The sequence below is a fragment of the Morone saxatilis genome, unplaced genomic scaffold (assembly GCF_004916995.1).
Source record: "Morone saxatilis isolate NCDOM2014 unplaced genomic scaffold, NCSU_SB_2.0 Contig4, whole genome shotgun sequence".
Lineage (NCBI taxonomy): Eukaryota > Metazoa > Chordata > Actinopteri > Moronidae > Morone > Morone saxatilis.
In genome coordinates this window covers 12,247,366-12,266,865 of record NW_023339984.1, presented here as the reverse complement: position 1 = coordinate 12,266,865, position 19,500 = coordinate 12,247,366, and the positions used below count along the sequence as shown (strand labels likewise).

General features: G+C 41.8%; 1 protein-coding gene across 2 annotated transcripts in view; it reads right to left on the bottom strand.

The window, feature by feature from the left end:
* Nucleotides 1-19,500, bottom strand: part of svep1 (sushi, von Willebrand factor type A, EGF and pentraxin domain containing 1) — an 86,274-nt gene that overhangs the window by 47,598 nt on the left and 19,176 nt on the right. For both annotated transcript variants that reach the window (XM_035675054.1, XM_035675056.1), the window contains exons 2-3: nt 14,550-14,805; nt 13,081-13,257 (exon numbers count right to left, since the gene is read on the bottom strand). In XM_035675054.1, the coding sequence (XP_035530947.1) occupies nt 13,081-13,257; nt 14,550-14,805 (433 nt within the window). The remainder of the gene's footprint in view (nt 1-13,080; nt 13,258-14,549; nt 14,806-19,500) is intronic.

The window sequence follows — 19,500 nt, the reverse complement described above, 5'->3', positions numbered from 1 at the left end:
TCTTGTTTACATAGTCTTTGATCAGATAGTTCTTGATCTAAACTATAATTCAGCTTATTTTAGACTATTTCATGTTAGCACAGTTCTTGTACCCCTGCTTCTATTTCAGCAACATAAAAAATGTTCAGTCAGTTTGTTTTATTGAATTAAATAAGGTCTATAGAAAAGGTAGAAATATTGGTAGTAATGGTACAGAAACACTGTATTGACTGTATTTCATCAGCACGGGTATTGAAAACTTTAACTTGAAAAGGATAATAAGCCAAAATAAGCCTGAATACTAATTTAATCATACACATTTGCATACAAGTAGGATTAGAGAGGTTGCTTGTGACCAAAACAATGAGTCATCCTGTCAAATAAAGATAGAAAAATGTTATTTTATTTTGACATACAGAATCTTTGTATTGTCATTTTTCAAATCTAAAACCATTTAAATATGATCCAGCTAAAAATACCAACAAAACAGAGTTGCCCTGTGTGATGACTCTGACTCTTTGTTTGAGCTTTTGACAACGTCAGATATCTTACTTGATATCTACTAGAGAATATAAACATGTTATAACCTTTTTCTTGTTGAACAAAATATGCCAAACTGCTGAATGCATCAGTACTAAATAAAGAACTTTGCCAAACCAAATTATAGCATAAAGTTACAGAAGTTTCCTGATTCATATTAGATCATATCTGAAGAAAGAATAACTTAACAAGCCTGAACATATGACCATGAAGGGTGTGATACCCAGCCTCAGTAAGATGTAGAATCTTGTCCTTTCTTGTTGCTGACCTTTGTTTTGGCATCGCTGCCATGTAAGAATATCTTCAGGTCTTTGGCATTTTACTGGCACCTTGCATCTACTTTTTTATGGTGATTCAGTCAAGGGAGTTTATAGAATTAACAATGGAGACAGGAAAATATATTAATATCAGCAACACCGTTCTTCTTTATACACTAAACAACACACAATGTTTAGATTTAGGGAACATAACTGTCATTGCCACAATGAGTAGCCAACATTATGGGCATTATGTGCAAAAAAAACCAATAAAAGTAAAACATATTTCTGTGATCCAATAATATTTGTGATTCCGTGACCCAATTCTGTCTGCCTGTCGTCTTCAAAGCCAAATAATGGAGTCCGAGGAAGTCCAGCAATATTGCGAATGGGCTGCTAAATCTGGACAGAGGCCTGGCCGCTTGTGGTCGAAGGCCCTCTCACACAAGAAATGTTGTTAAGTTGGGCCTTAAATTCCAGGGTATTTCACTGAGAAAACAATGTTCACATGCGAGGAAACTTTCCACTCTTAACTGAGGCTTCCCATGCACACTTGAGGTGCATAAATAGACAATGGAAATGGACAATTAAAATGTATAGTCTAGCCCACAAAAACAGACGTTCATGCAAAAGGCCCAAAAGAACCTTGAAGAAACTGGTCCTCAGTTTGAATGTTTCATTTCAGGTAAACACATATGATGTATATACATTTATTCCGACCCAGCAGACTATATGCATCGAATTGCAGAATTCATCTGGACCACCAGGAGAGCTTAAAAACGGTGGGATTTAGGGATGTGAGGAATAGCAAGGATACATATGTGCAACTAAGATGGACACTTAAATCCTACAAGTGTCAGAAAGTTAATCACATTCAGCCCTAATGGCAGTGACTGAAGACTACACCTCTACATTCAGACAGTTATAGACCCCCCTATTATTGCACTTCTGTGACAAAGCATTGGTATCTGTCTACCATTCACCATTTCAATCACACTGCTCCATACAGCAGTTTTGAGTTTCCCAAAGACTCATGACTTCATAAAGAAGCTACTGAAGTGAAGCATCACGGAGCACCAGTGACACAATGGCAAATTCCTTGTGCTTAAAATGAAAATATGATCATCTTATTAAAGTGAGAAAATGAGTGCCAAAGATAATATACTGTAAATACGGGAATTCCTCCCTGCTGAGGTGTCCCTGAGCACAACACTGGAAACCTTCCAGTTCTAATAAAACTACAATTTAAGCTATTTCTTATGAACCGGAAGCTTTCTAGATTTCAGACTTAAAATCCACTGAGAAAATTCCCACACCGTCCTACAGACAGCTGTCACCTGGTTTTGTTTCTGCTCCACTTGAGGATACATTCAGCCCTCATTGAATCAAAGACCAAGGTGTGCGATGTGTCTGTGTTTGCAACAATAAGGGTCACAGGAATTGTCCAACCTCAATACATGGGTCACCTGTAGCAGAAAAATAAGTTTGTGAATCCCATCCCCCGTGGAATCTCAGGAGGATTTGAATCACATCGCCCGAGTCTCATTGAAGTCTGGTCTGCTTTCCAGCTGGATTGTGGAGTGAAAAAAAAGGGGGATGGGGGTGAAATGTGGCTGCTGCACAGCTGTCCACCTACACAGCCTCCATCTGGGGGGGAAACGGACTTCCACGGACCCCCTGATCCCAAGAATGTGAAACTTCTGCGATGTGATGCAAGGCAGTCTTTGGAGAGGAAACTGAGGAAGTTCAGTGGCTGTTCCATCGCTGTTTGCCTGCTTATTATTCAACCCTATTCCCGAAGGAGAATTACTTCACCGCAATTGCTAGATACCTCTTATGGATTCCCAAGGACAGGGAGACTTGTCCTGCTAGCTTATTACAGACTCCGGGAACACTGGGATTCAACGGGAGAGCGAGGCAAACCGCTAAACAACTGTACAAACACAGGTTGGTCCCCAGTCTGGTGCGCCTGATTACAGATGTCAGTGTGCTGAGAAATGTTGTGATAAAAGACTGTGGTATGATCTCAGTACGCTCGGGACAACGTAGCATAACACTCAGAACGTTAACACTAACATGTTTAAAGGAAAAAAGTTTTCATTACGTCACCGTTTCACCAAATTCCTCCACGTTTTCATGAGGGATGTGTGATCAGACAGTACGTGCATGTGTAAAAACACACACACACACACACTCATATACAAACACTAATCCACCACACAAACTCTGCCATTCCCACAGTGGCACAGAGTTTGTGTTTCCCTCTGGGCTTCTGAGATCAGGGACTTAACTAGCTAAACAGAGTCACTGACAGGACACGGGCCAATCCAGTGTGTGTATTTCTGTGTTTCTTTATGTGTCAGTATGTTTGTGTATTTTGTGTGCACATAAAGCAGATGCTAATCCAAATGAAAGTAACAAACGGACTGAAAACAATCTGGGCAACTGCCCTGTCATCCTGCCAACTCTCCACACCCAAACATCATCTCATGCTGCCGCAGACTAAAACGTTGTGCTGAATTTTGTGCATTCATGTACACGGACGCACCGTTTCTACTGACCCACAGCAATATCTAGAGTTGAAGAACTCCGTTGAGTCCGAACAGGAGCCAATTGGGGCGTCACAGAGCCAGAGAAAAACAAAGAGAGACAGATGCTTCTCTTCCAGAAAGCTGGCAGCTGCCGACTTCCTCCATCCTTAGCCTTGTGACCTTTGACGTAGCGTGTGTCCCTCTTCATCACCTCCCACCAACTGGAGAGATTTCAGTCAACAGCTCACACACACAGAACGGGAGGATCAGAAAGTGAAAGGAAGTAGGAGGGAGCCCGAAGGAGCACTGAAGAGGGTCGGTGAAAACATCCAGAGACGGATGGGGGTCACAGAAAGGGACAAACATGTTGGATTTGAAGAAGGGCAAAGGCCTTGAAAAAGACACTGGAGAAAAAGCACTTAAGATGCAAAAGGAGAAATTACTTCCACCTTAAATTCCACTGGGCACATTTGTCAGTTTAGATTATGTGTGAGAGAGAAATGGAAGCACAAAGAAGTTTAAATATTTTAAGTGCAAAAAGTCAAAGCAGATAAGAGATCGACTGATGATTTATTTTTTTTTTGGCTTCCTAACAATGTGCACTTTGTCAGGCCAGGGGTGATGTTAGTGGCACAAAGGATCACGATTAAAAAAAGCTGTAAGAGGAAGCAAAACAACATTATCATTCTTGGCTACAGTGTGAGTTCATAGGGGATTCATTATTGTTTATTTTGTTTATAAAATACTTTACACAGCACTGTACAAGTTGCGAGTACGTAGAGCCTGAAGTTAGTATACTCATAATATACCTCTGATATAACTATTTACTATGTACTATCCCTTAATCGTATGAGGAAAACTGGTTAAAGTTTTCCACAAAGTGTAGAAAAAAGTGTTTAAGAAGAATGTGTGGTGTTATTTAATCCTATGACTTCCTTTTAAGTGCATCAACTCCTGCACATACAAGTGTGTTTTCACTGCGTTTCATAAGGACTAATTGAGTATTTTCAATAGAATAGAATAATAATTTAAAAAAACTATCATAGTTTCACAAATGCAAATGAAAACTGCTCACAGTTATTAGTTTTAGGAAAAAGATCTGGGACTTTTTACTATTAGGTTGGTCGGTCGATCAGAAAATATTCATCAGTGAATGCCTGACAGTAGTGGTGACTGACAATTAAAAACAATTTGAATGAGTAGTAAATTAAAAAATGGTAAATAATTAGATAAAAGTAAAACAAAAAAACTAAATAGTGAAGATTTTCATCATCATTAATTACATTTTTTGGTTTTGGAGCATTTGAACACATCACATTGGATTGGGGTCCTGACACTAAACCATTAATTGATTATTACAAAACATATATAGTTTATGTCTCTACCTGTGGTTAGTGTTCAAACTAGGAATCAGATCAGAGCAGATTTAACAAGGGGGTGTTTCTGGTCTGCTTAATAGCACTGTGTAAATGGCTAATTTATGCCTGCCGCACCTGGTGACACGGTACAGTAGCTGGAGAGAGGCCCGGAAAGACGGAGTGGGAAGAGGGGGGATCGGACCTAGCTGTGAAGGGCAGGAAGAAAATAAAAGAGAAATTGACAGAGCGATGGAAAGAGAGATGAAGGAAAGGATGGACGCAGGAGGAGTGTTAATGACACAGTGAGGTTCTGCTTCGCACCACTGGCTGTTTCACGGCTCCTTGTTTTTCATACTCTCCTGCAGAGAGGAAGGTCCTATTAGGCCCAGTTTAAAGCCTCTCTGCCTTCTAACTCCTTCATCTCTGTCTCTTTATTACACACAAACACACACACATATAGTGGCCTCAGTTTATAACACAAGTCATCTCTGCTTTACAGCATCCCTGACCTACAAACACGACAGCAGTAGTCATCAATTAAAGGCTTTTTACAGACCTATATGTGTCGTTTAATGAGGGGAGAAAGGGTGGAACAGGGATGAAACATGTGGTGTTGAGGGTGGAACTAATATGGATTTCAACACCAGCCTGATGTATACAGTCTGCTCTAAAGCAAAAACTTCAAACACCAAATAACATGAAAGACTGTCCGAAAACACCTGAGGGCAACTCAGACACTGGGCTCTTTAAAAACCAGGAAAAAACCCCAAATCTTTCACTGTTTTTTGCTTTATTTCTACCCCATTTTATGTTGTATTTCACTCATTAAAAGATTATTTGGGTTAACCTGTTTCTCTACCACTTTATTTGGTGGTAAAACCCAAAGTGAACACATCGGAAAAGAAAAACTACACACCACTATGGAAAATACAACAGGACCAGGAAGAACATTTGTCTTCTAATCCAAATAAGAGCTCACATGGAAATGCTAACATGCTGATGTTAAGCATGTATAAAGTTCACAATCATACTAACATTTGCTAATTAGCACAAATATTAAAGTACAACTGAGGCTGAAGGAAATGTCCTTATTACAGGTTTTTGGTCATAAACACAAATTATTGGGTAAATTAAATATTTTGACCTGGATCCAAGTCTGGGGGATCAGGAAGTGATTTTAATTCATCCTGTGGGGACATGAATGTGTGAACCAGATTCCATGTGGTTCAATCAATCCAATAGTCTTTGAGATATTTCACTTAAAACCCCAAATTTTAATCTCATGGTGGCGCTAGAGGAAAAGTCAGAGGATCACCAAAATTATTAGGATTCATCTTCTGGGGACATTAAATGTTTTTATCCAGTTTCATGGCAATCCATCAAGTAGTTGTTGAGATATTTCAGTCTGGACCAAAGTGGTGGACGGACCAACAGACAGATAAAACTCCAAAACTAAACCCCAAGTTAAAAAAAATAAAAAATAAAAAAAAAATAAATCAGTTATTTAACGCAGCATTTATTGCTGTAATGAACGAGTCTGGAAGAGAGTTTCTTTGCATTAAGCCGCCACAAGACTGAAGAGCTGCAGCTGGTCCTCTTAAGGTGTTATTTTTTTAATCACTCATAAAGACACTTTCACAGGTACAGTTACACAGGATATACAGTATACTTCATATAAGTACTTTGAACACAATATGCCCATTTCATTCCTCTGTAATCACATTTTGATGTTTTATTTGTCTGGCTTTAATTAACGTAACATCATATCATTTCTTACGGGTTGTAAATTACTTTGCAGTTATGTTCCACATAAATAATCTTTATTACTGAGGTTATTAGTGGCTGTATTCCCCTCCTCTCTCCATCTGGCACAGAGCCAGTCTGATCTTTGCCCAGTCACTGAAAGCTCTCCATCCATCCACCACAAAAGATGCATGGCTCCGGGGTAAGGAATCGCCCTCCCTCTCTCTCCCTTTCCACTCTGTTCAAAGAAAAACACAAACCTAAACTTCCATCCAATCGGTTTAAGCGATCAATGGGGGGAGTCAGGGGGTGGTGGTGCTTAACCCCCCAAAAACCCTCCTCCGCTTGTCCTCAGGAAATCCCAGGCATTTGCCCCCTGCTCATAACTAGACCGAAACTGGGCCAGAATTCATGTTGAGCAACTGAAGCTTTTATTTCCACCACAGAAACATTGAGAAACAAGGACTTGGACGGACCCAGACGTACTGTACAGAAGCAGACAGTCTGCTGTGGTTATTGATGCTGTGGGGATTAGGATTTGTGCAGTTAGAGGAAATAGAGAGTCTTTATTCGCATGTTTACGTAACATGCTGGATGAGTTGGCCAAATTCACTCCTCTGGTAGAAATATATTTACTTTTGAAAACATTTAAGTGCAAATTACAACAACTGAGCAAACAAGAGGGACAGTGGCAAGTAGTGGCCGTCTTTCAGCCGTCTGCTGGCGGCGGCGCTAATGAATGTCAGTCTTCTGTCCTCATAACTTGCTGGTCCAGGACAAGCAAAGATTCTGGTAACTTTGCCACTTCGTCGAGCGCCAACGTTGGGTCGGCATCTGCCCTTGACATACATTTCGGTCGATGACAAGGTAGTTTGAAAACCGCTGGCTGGAGTCCATGACATCTGCTGTAAATTCGTATGGTCGTCAGATGTTGAATCTTATGGTTTGACCCTCTAGTGTCGTCATCAGTCCACATTCCTTCCACAAAATATCAGCATTTAATGGGAGGTTTGCCATGACATTTACTGAGCATACGTCTAGTTCCTAGGCGATGAACCCTGTTTGATTTTAGTGATCCCTTTGGCCTTTTACCCGGCTGCAGCCTCAGGATAAACTTTACCTTCTGAGAAAAAACATCATCATATTATTTTTATAGGGGGGTGTATTAAAGGATTTAGCCTGTTGGTCTTTAAAATCTATCTTTTTAATACTGTTGTACCATGTTGAAATGGTACCAACGCAAGCCCTTTAACTAACTCTTTTCCTTGAGCACATAGTCTGTAGTACTATTTGATTGTTTTGATTATTTACACTACTAAAATGAGTTTTTAAAGACCTGAAGACTAGAGTGTGCAAAGGCTAGACAAAGCTCCCATAATGATTGTATCCAACAACATAGTGTACACAGATATTCTTTGAGTCTTGGCAGCCAGAGAGGACCATATTGAAAGTAAATACAGAGGCAACACACACGCACTTGGTAGGCTATGATTACAGTCGCGTCACTAGGCAACCACTGTAATCCTATGAGAACATGAGTTTCTGCTTGTTTCTGTGCTAAAAGAGAAATTGACATTGGTCAGAGAGACTTTGCCAAATTACACTATTACAAATAATCTGAATGAGTTTTGACCATCGGCAAATTCAAACAGTAATTGGTGTCTTTAATCCGTAAGAGGCAAAGATGAGAAGCACATAAATGAAGAGCAATAAAGAAACAGACGCAGTTGAAGAGAAAGGCTCATTGTCCTACTGTACTTGCTATGTCTACACAGAGATTTCTCAGATAGAAGTCTAAATATAGGAGCAGCTAGATTTACATTCATTGAGAACTGTTTGGCATTTCTCTAAATGTTTCTTAACACAGGTCCAAATCAAGTGTGCAACTCACTATTTTAATCTATTATGACTGGAGAGTATGTGGTGTCTGTGCTCTCTCAGGTCGGGCTCTGCGCTATTACCTCCTCAGACAGACATCTGGTATGTGTCAGATCCTTGAATGTGGTATGTTTTAATGGGCCAGAGGTGAGTGCACGCAAAAGCATGCCAAAAAACATGTGGCTGTCCGTATGTGTTGATCCCTGCGTAGTATAAATCTGTGTGTGTGTTTGTGTAAGCAAGTGTTAGCATGACATTGCATGGGGGATGATGATAACGGATGCGGTGTCAAGTTCAGCCACATTCCTCTGAGTTCGCAAAAAAAAAACATTTATCCTTTGGAACTTTATTTTTAGTGACTGTTCTTCATTTATACTGGATACCTCCTCAGCGAGGGGGGTTGAAGCCAGGAAGTGAAAAGAGAGAAGAAATAATGATTGCAACATTCCTCCCATTTCAACACGTTTCATATTTCTCCTTAACATTTAACTAAATTCCACCACTCTCGCTGTCATTTTGATGACGATGTTCAATTTATGTCCACCTCGAGGCTTCCACTGCCGGGATCTGTCGGTCATTCACATCGAGACCACAAATATTTGCACGCGCAGGGAATGCCTCCTTGCAACAGGCACACAGAAAACAACCAGTTCAGTGCATCTACAGACAGATGGATGTATCATGTTCAGGGTCGAGTCGACGCTCCCCTGCTGCCACGCGTCTCCTCTTGGGATCAAGAAGCTTTTTGTGAACTAAACATTGTAAGTGTTGAGCAATTCCTCCATTATCAACTCTGTAGAGGAGCAGGGAGGGTTGTTGCACTCACAGAATTCCAGTCAACAGCTTATGTCTCGATAACAGTCTTATGAAGGGTAAGCCTGTTAAATCCATTTCCTCATATCCCAATTGTACACATCCATCAGTAAACTAAGTATTGTGTATACCTCAGTGGAAGAGAATCTACTCAGACACAAATGTAAGGGACTTGGGGTATTGACTATTACTGGCATACAAAGAAATGGGGAATATAACATACACACTCACACACAACACACACAACAACACACCACACCACACACACACACAACCTAAAATCTTGACTCAAGGTCCACTTAATAGCTTTTGCTCGAGCTTTCATCTGTATCACTCAGTCTTCATCAGTGTGCTCAGTCAATTATGGCATCATACCACATTGCAGTTTCCATGACAACTTAAACTTCATCTGCTGATGAAGACCATATCATGCAGTTAGCAAAATTAGCACTTTCATATTGGCAACTATTAACTTTGAGTAAACAAGTTTTCTTTTTGGGGGAGTTTAATATTTCCCACATGCTGCATGCTTGTTATATCTCAGTTACCATATCCACTTATGAAAGGAGCTGTAAATGTAATCCCATACAGTAGAGCTTGTACAGTGTGAAAATAACATACATTTAATGGCCGATATAACATCAAATAAACTGTAAGATAATGTGGTCTATACACAGGATAGACCTAGTGTGTGAATGTAGTTTGTTCAACACTACAAAGCTCCTTCGAAGACTGAGAAAGATAACACACACAAAAGGTATGACACATACACATGAACATATAAAAGGCAAATTATATGATTTTGGACATCAGAAAGCATTATAGCACACACGTGCATCTTAAATCTCTAAGTCAGTCTGCAGATATTCTCCCCAAATCTTTTCTTCCTTTCATGCGGTCTTCTGCTCTCCCTCATTCATCCCCAGCAGAGCCGTCCTGAGAACAAAGCCTGTGCTGACACCACATTAACGCAGTCCAGAGCTCCTGTCATTCTCTCAGGCTACAGAAGAGGCTGATAAGCCAGAATGTGTGACAGGAAGAAACCATGTTACCCTCCTGCACCCCCACTTCTCTCCACTTCCCCATTCCTCTGGTGATCCTCCATGATGCAGATATTGCGAGCTTGAGATCGGTATTCGAAGAGAGACAACAACGTCCTGTTTGGCCTATCAGAGTAAACCAAACAGCGCAGAAACTGCATTCATCATCCGTTTCTATCTGCTGGGATTCCAATCGTGTTTTGTGTAAGAGGCTGTTTCACTTGGCTGTCGACAGATTCATAAACAACACTGCTGTGCACTGTAGGGATTTGGATAGTGTTTCCAACAGAGCCCTTCAGCCAATAATAATAATAATCCACTGACAGGCCTAAGGCTCGGTCATATTATTTTCAGATGTGTCAAAGACGGTTAAATGTGAGAAAACAAAGTCCAAAAAGAATAAAACCTCTCTAAACTCTCAGTCTAGACAACGAGCCCACCTGAAGCCACACAGCGACCATCAAGCTTATGCAAACCAAAGCAACTCGCTCTGACTCCTGACAGCGTATGGGCTGCGTCCGCCTGCCACTCAAGAGCCCTGGCATTGCTAACGCAGACGGTGTACCCATAATTCACAAAACACCTTCGGTTCAGCCAAGCCCCTTGAGGTTAAAGCAACAAAATATTAAAGAGAGACGCTTTTCTGAAAACAGCAGGAGTTTGTTGAGTTTACTTATATGTTTCTTGGTTACGTACAGCTCTCACCACAAATCTAATTGGTTTTGGAGCCACAGCTACTTCAAAAGAACCCTCGTAAGTTATTAGAGAATAAAACCTTCAATAAATGTAGTGTTCAAAAACATATACAAGGGTATTTCACACCACTTAACAAAACCAAAACTGAGATGAACAAGGCTAATAGTGGCTTAGCCTGCCAACATATCCACAAGCGCAGCTTCAGTGGCACATATTTCAAGCCTTGGTAAATGTCAGCTCTATAGCATGAGGACGGCGACTCACAGACAATCAAGTGTCCACAACAAAACAACCATCTCCTCTCCCATGAGACATTGTTATATGAGCCAGCGAGAGACAGACAGAGGAAGCAGTCGTCAGTTGCGGTTGCAGCGCCTCGCTGTGTCCTTCCTTCCTCCAGCCAGCTGAGCCAACTCTGCAGTCTGCTCTCTGCTATTAATTAAACCATTAAAACAGATTAATAAGCAGAGTGGGGCTCCAGTCTCGACAAACATCTGATGAGAATTAGGGAGGCGTGCTTTTTGGCAACGATGACCCTGATGCCCTTTCCTTTGGCTCTCACTTTGAAAATCTGTTCTCTCAGCGACTTTTAAACTCAGAATTATTTAAACTTGTCTGTCGCTCAAATGGTCCTTTCCCTCCTTCTCCCCTGCCTGTTATCTAATTCTGGATTGAAACCATGTGGGAACGGAGAGGAAGACCTGTAGGGCAAATACAATCAGGATTATGGCCCGTTGTTTCCTTTTGTTAGATTGTTATATAGATTTCTACTGTGACACTCATTCCCTCCCACCTGCCTCCCCTGCAAGAAGGGTGAGCCGTCTTAATGACTGAGGTTTAACGCAGCAGTTACTCAAACACACACACACACACACACACACACACACCAGCCGTGCATCTGTTAGTCCTTCTGCTCTCCAACAATCACACAGACTGCTACGTTCCTCTGTGAGTTTGGTGATTACATATTCAGTAAAAATAATGTATCAACCCTTAACCTTACTCTTAAATGACGGAGACCACCTGCGTCAAACTGCAACATTACGCCGTGTAACTTTGGAGATTCAACAGACCAGAAAAAAGGACAATTAGAAGACAAATTAATGTGTCATCGCACATGTTGCTGGCAAGTGTTTTAACTGAACTGCAGTCTGCAGTGGCAGATTGTTTTAAGGCAACACACTCAAGCAAAACAAAATGAATGCCACAGCGTTCATCTATCACTTTGGCAGGGGGACCTTTCAAAAGAATTAAAAGGCGGAATTTGAGGGTTTCCCCACATAAAGCAGAACCACATCCTCACCACTTCCACTCAGCAAAGACATACCAAACGTTTCTGTCTGCGGACTTCTCATCTTATTATCTCGTTTACACATTTCTATTGTTTCTTAGTAAAGAAGTCATCCCACCAACTAATGTAGAGAAAACCATTAACATGTCCTGAGTTTTGATTGATTTTGTGGAGTTTAATACAACATGGAGTTGGTTAAATCAAGTTACCTAAAATTATTAGACACACACACACACACACACACACACGCACACACACGCACGCACACACACATATGTGCAACTTTCACTGATGCTCTATCTAGGGTTATGTTTGTGTGCAACCATTAAATAATAAGTCATAGAGCTCCAACATTATCAATAAGCAATAGTAATAAACAAAAGGGTAAAGGCCAGAGCACCCTGGCAACAGATTAACTATATTTTTTTAGTTCCCCAAATGGATATGTATGAAACAGAGGCGGGAGGTGAAGCAATAAGAGCCACAAAAAAAAACCGCAGTTTGTAGAGAAAGAAAGAAAGAAAGAAAGAAATGGATGTATGAGATGTGGTGAGTCCAGCTGGGAGTCAGATAGTCAGAGGTGAGGGAGGACTGCCCAGGTCCTGAACACACACAAACACATCACTTTCTCAGTCTTCCACCTCTACGGCACATTACTGGGTTTGTTGATAGCGATCTGCCCTGTGGACAGCTTGCACTGCGTTAAGTGGACGGGCTGCTTATTTAACTTTCACCCATTACTCAGCAGCGACCTGAGGCCAAGTGGCCCTGAGTTGGAGGAGATGCTGACAGGTAAAGGAGATGAGGACAAGCAGAAGAGAAACAATAAGGAACTCTAAATGTCTATCTCTAAGGCACAAACGGGTTGTTTTAGTGCTGCGAACTCGGAGCAGGTTGTGGACACAGCTGGGATACAGTAGAGGGTGAGGCTGGTGAAATGTCCATCTGTCCTACCTGTGCACTCGTGCTGCAGACCCTTGCCGTAGTATCCCTTCTCACAGATGCAGTCGTACTGTCCGGTGTGCGTGCCGCACTTACAGCTGGCCATCAGGTCGCAGCAATCCTTGCCTGCTTCACACAGGGAGGAGCAGCGCGACAGATCTTCCTGGATGTAGCTGCCTGTAGGGAGGTCTGAGGGTGCAAAACACAGAGAAGTGCAGGTTGCAGTAGGATCAGATTACACCACCTGGGCATCAGATAATTTAAAGTGTTCAGTTGTTCAAAGTGCGGGTTTCTTGCACAATTTCATTGCATGTACGTAATAACTATCATGATGGTACAATAAAAACACACATTTGCATTCAACATCATAAAACAACAAACAAATCTAAATTCAAAAGCTTTTTAATTTGAGACTGAATTCTCAGCTTCATTTCACTATGTGTATTATTACAGTACTGTATATTGGCAGGTTCACTGCATGCCTGTGGATTTCCACAGGCTTCTGACATCCTTTACTCAAGAAATCAGAGAACAAAGTGAAAAATCACCTTAACCACAGAAATGCATACATTAAAATCCACAGTAACCTCAAGCTACACATGTACAACTGACTAAAAGCAAAACGCCATATATCTTCTTCTCACAGCATTAAAATTGTTCCAAAAACAGCAGCCACTTACAAAATCCTATAAATCAGAGCTGAGACATTTTGCAAAAGAATTGGATTGAGACCGTAAGTAGGAACTGAGAATGAGGCCAAAACGTAAAAAAAAACTTAACTTAAAACTTACATTTCTAGAAGTGAACCTGCTCCTCTTTATTCTGCTCTTCTTGAGTGAGCAGGAAGCAACTTGAATGTGTGCTTTGAGACTTTGGGCAGACTTCAAGACAGACTGACCGGAGGCTGGGCTGATAGTTACAGTGTGTGTTGGCTTTAATTCTCACCGTCTTATCCTTGCGCTGTCTCACTGATCTCTACAACTGCATCTAGTGTCTGGGATTTCAGACACTGTGTGTGAGAGTGCACATATACAGTCTGCAAGTACATGTGCGGGATTTATAGCGCTCTACACACTCAGCGCAGTACTCGACTGTGATACTTTATGGTGATATTTTAAGTTTTAAAGCCAAATTGTGGGAAGTCCCCTTCAAGTGTGGGAAAAGAGCCTCGCTCTATCCAGTCTGTATGGAAGTGAGGTCTAATGGCTGTTGGCAGTGCATAACAGAAGAGACCGTGTGAAATTTACGCTGTCGGATTTCATTTGAAATATTATCTTGCTTCCTTTTAAGTGAACATTGAAAGGGTCAAAACCTTCACTTAAGTGATGTTGTTACCGGTCAAATGGTGATGAGAGCGACTTCAAAGAGACAAAGAGTAGCTGCAGTAGCTTCAGCTTCAATTTACCAAGACACAGGGTTTGATGTAAATCGCCCTTGCGCAGATAAAACTGGTGAAGTGGGAAAGGGGCCTTCTGTCCTACCTTCGTGCAGCGCACGACGGGCCAGGGCCTCAAACTCGGCAAAGTTGTGCACGAGGTAGCAGTGCTGGTCCTTCGGCTGTGAGGCCATGTCGTGAAGCTCTCTGATGTTGCCCTGCCAGATGCCCAAGGTGAAGATCTCAACACCGCGTTCCCTCAGGGCTGCTGCCACCGGCCGAGGGTCCCCGCCGTTAGAGTAGCCATCAGTGATCAGGAAAATGACCTTGGTGGCGTTGGAACGGGAGTGACGTAGGATTTGCTGTTAGAGAAGAAAACATAACATCATTTAGTGAGGAAGTGACTGACTAGGAAGAAAGTCACCATGCTTGGCCAAGAGTCCGGTAATTCAAACAAATGACATACAGCATGTTAGTGGGCTTTATTGGTGTTTCTAGGTTAAGGCCAGGGCTAGCTGTTTTCCCAGTCTTTATGCTAAGCTAAGCTAAATGTTGTTGGCTCCAGCTTTATATTGAATGGGCAGATATAACAGTTGTATTAATCTTCTCATATCTCAGCAAAAAAAGCAAACAAGCATATTTCCCAATATCTAGAAACTTTTCCTTTAAACTCAGAAGTGAAGCCATAAAACAATTAAAATAAAAAGGAAAGAAAAACTCAAATGTAGAGGTTTGATTCAAAAAAAGACAGGTATACTTAGACATTGCACTTTCAGAGAACCAGAACCATTTAGCTGACAAGTAAAACAAAATTGTTTCTTAGTTAGTGTAGTCATGCTGTTACTGTTTTGCAAAGGCTGACCATTCAAATACACACATCCCCATTTCTCCGCCTGCCAGCACGCTACCAACATAGCTCCAGCTTTAGTGACATGACTAAATTGAATAACGAAGAACGTCACACACAACCACTAAAAACAGCCCTCAATTCTAGGGTTCCTCAAAACCCTACATCAGCAAGACAGGCAACGAGGGCACGATGAGGAGGAGGGACAAAAAAGAAGGAGAGAGCTCTACAATTGTAATTATTTCTCCTACAGACTACGCAGCTGCTTGCCAGTGGTTTAAAACCACCAGAGAACACTGTGCAACGCAGACCAGGCTGCTGTGTCCGCCCCAGACACCGGCTACAGTTCCCAAACTAACTTTAGCCACCGTTTACAATCCACCACATACAATTAGACCGGACATTAAAGTCAGAGAAACATATCTTTATTTTCTCTGGAGTAAAGAAACAAAACACTCAAAAAAATCTCAACAAGACCATCTGCTAGCTTTGACACGGAGGCCAAGCTGACAGTGTCTAGGTTTGTTGTAAGGGTGATTTAAATGAGGTTAAGAGGTTATGTGGATAAAACCCAGGGAACAATGGAGGGGAAGAAAAAGAAGTTGGAGCAAGAAGGTGGAGAGAAAATAAAAGAAATTGAAGAGGCAGAAGGAGCCAAGATGAAGTCAGTAGGACTGATATGCAGTTACTTACTGAGAGCTAGAAAGGTCATGGGGATATCATGAAGAACGAGAGAATAGGAGGGAAACAAAGGATGCGTCTAATGAGGAGGTGGGTGATTTTTCTGTATTCTGTGTCCAAACAGGACGTAATAGCGACGCATGACAGACACGCAAGGGTGTGACCACCAAGAGAGCGATAAACAGAGCAGGAGAGAAAGCTCTGCTCTTTATTGTCTAATTGGCTAAACTTCAAGCAGCTCTGGCAGGAGCTGCGTAATTACAGAGCCTGTGAAGCGAGGCAGTGAAAAAAGGAGGATGGAGAGGAGAATACAGGAGAGGGAGAGCCTGGTTCCTCTGATCCTCAAAGCTCCAGGGCTGCCTGCTGCTCCGGTTTCCCAGCCCCGGGGAGCTTCGCTACGGCCGCTCCCAGCTGTCAGTGGACACTGTCAGGCTGCCACATTAAGGAAAGAGGAGCCCTTCCTGGTTCTCCACAGCTCCTGCCAGCTGTCAGCACAGCAATATTTGTATCTATGTGTTAACATAGTACAATAACAGTGTGCATACTTGCTGGTATGCCTCGCTGCCTCTTCTTTATGTGTTAATATTGCACGTGTGAGTGTTTCGGGGTGTTTTTAGGTCTTTTATTAGGCGTCTGCTCAAAGTGCTTTTGGGCCGCAGTGGTTTCTGCCTTAGCCATGAGTCAGTGGCTGGTGTTAGCGACTGTGGAGATGCCACCAAACGGAGCATACGCATGCATACCCACTAATAATACCCTCCCGAATAGCCTCCACATACTTTAGGTCAGAGTACTAACATAAAGGCGACCACAGGAGCCAGTGTGTGGGAAGGGGCTGCCCTTTAGAGTAACTCTCTGCAAGCACCTTATTGTTCAAGGCATACAGTACACAAAACAACAAATAATGATGCCGACATAGTATTTAACAAATAAAAACAATCATTCATGCCGCTAATGGTGGCAGTAGAAGAATAGTTTGTGTGTAAATGTGTACAAAATGCATGCAAGAAGAGAAGAAAAGAAGCTCTCGGGTGATTTATTATAGAATCATTATAAATATTGTCTGAATTCCAGCTGTTTTTTTGGTCATTAAAACTAATCTACTCTGATCATTACAGTACAAGGATAAAACAGTTGTTCGGTAAGAACAGATGTATAAAGAAAGAGATTAAAGAAAAGGGTGAATTTCTGCTTCGAAAGTTTAACAGACATGTCTGAGACAAAGCCAACAGGCTGTAAAAAAAATGGCTGCAAGTCAAGTCACTCAGGCTATTGTCTGGTATAAATTCTTAATATGTTAATTTTTAAACCAACTAAAAAAATATACATAAAACAATGGGTGAGAGCATTTTTATTATAGTTTTAACTGTGTCATAGCTAAAAATAGCTTGCACCAGCAGTATTAAAAACAGTGTAATTTATTTAAGAAAGCCCTTGAAAAAACTAGGATGGGTCAAATGCAGTGGAAAGAAATAAATCAAGTGTCATTTAACGTACATGTATCACCTTAAACAGCTGTACGCGCAGCCTCTCTACACAGTACATCCCATGCATTTCTTCAATTACGCACTTGGCAGACCCTTCAATGCCGGCGTACATCCAAAGAAGAGATAAAACGCCGGCAGCAATGGGACAGTTTAAGTGTGTCTGTTTTGGAGCCGTTGATATCTGTCAAAGCAGCGGTGATAGCGCAGGGACCAACAGGCCTGGAGGGATTAGTGGTAAGAGCAGCGGATCTATCTCCGCTCCAAAACGCCTCAAACTTTGGCAAGGAGCAACAGAGAGAGAAGGGGAAGAGATGAATGCTCTATATGTGAACCTGGTGACTGTTTTTCTTATACAGTAGAATCACGTTCAACACACAAACATACATCAACTATACACACAAAAAGATGAATGCTAAGAATTGTGCAAGAGCTTTCGCCAACTTGAAATCAGATACAGAACTTGAACTGGCAAATCAAAGCCCGGCTATATGTGCGGTGGCCTTCTCACACTCTATCCAATATAATATTAAATAAACCATATAAATAAAAACCTTCGGTCCACTGATGAAAAACTGACGGACTCTCCAACAGATGATTGTATGATCAGAACTTCAAAAGCAGGCACCTCGTTGCATTTGGCAGAAGACGGTAGGAAACCTCTCCACACCTTGAGGGACTGACGATGGTGCCAAGGTACCCCAGCTGTTAATCAAAGGCTTATATATGCATGGCAGCTATTATGAATGCTAAATTAGGAGGCCCCCCCCCCCTCCATCTCCCACACACTGCTGGCCTCTCGTCAGCCCCTCCTGTGACTTTGATCAGAGACCGAATCCACCTGGCTCTGAGCGAAGCTGATTAATTATTAGTTTCTTTCCCCGTTTACAACAGTGGGTACCACATTGAGTAAAGCAGTAAAAAAGAAAAAAAGATGTGGAAAGACATACGAAGTCTACATTAGGATACGAGTCCATTTTTTGGCAGTGGGATGTATATGTAGCAGCGGGAGGCTCAAAGATCAATTATGGATGGTGCAGTTGCCTGAGGTGCACAGCATGGAAATAAAGACAAAGTCACAAGACCACTTCACAGCAGCAACACAAAACTTCTGCCCTAACAATGAACCGAGACAGTCAGGCTCAATAAAAATGGAATACAGTAACTTTTACATTGATAGCATGCGCTTTCTTGTAGTGGAATTGTACTAAATTGTCCAGTTACGGTGTCCTGCAGCGTTTGGGAGTGCTCATACATGTTTGTTATACCGAACATGTGCAGTACGACCACATATATTCCTCCCCATTGGCCCGATCACAAATCAGATCTTGGTTTTCTAAAGCTCCATGCAAATCAGCGTCAGCTCTACTCCAGTCCAGAGGCTGCTGGTAATGCTCCTGGAGCTGTTTGCTAACTGCCACTAATGTCCAAAGAGGGGGTAACTCTAATAGGGGTTACAACAGTTGAGCTTAGTTAATAACTATCTCTAAACATACAGATCCTTCAGTATCAGATACCAGCTACAACAGCTGGGTGTCTTCTGTATGATGTGTAAAAATGTTTTCCTGTCGCTTTAACGAGACAGGGAGAATGAAGGCTATTTAAGGTTGATAAACTAGAAGGGTACATTGTGAGTGTTATTCTACTTTAAATGACACTCATGGAAAATAAAATGTTAAAAAAACCTTTGAACAGCTCTTCCTGATGCATGCTGTTTGGCTGTTTTTCAGTCATCACATTCACTTCGAGCTGTTTCTTCTTGTGTCACTGACAGAGAATGAAGAATCACACCACAGCTTGAGAGACAAGTCTGCCCGTTGTTCTCTTACATGGGTTTTTTCACTTCCTTCCATCTTCCAAAAACTTTATTTGCAGGCATTCCACTGTGGATTAAAAAAAAAAGGCAACCCGACTGCATCCGTTCTCCCCATCGGTCGGAAGTGAGAGCGCTTGTTTTGACAGGCTATCTGCTCTTGGCCTGGGTGGTAAGAATAACAACAATAACTCTGCAGGGGCCCAAAAGAACAACACGCACACACAGACACACA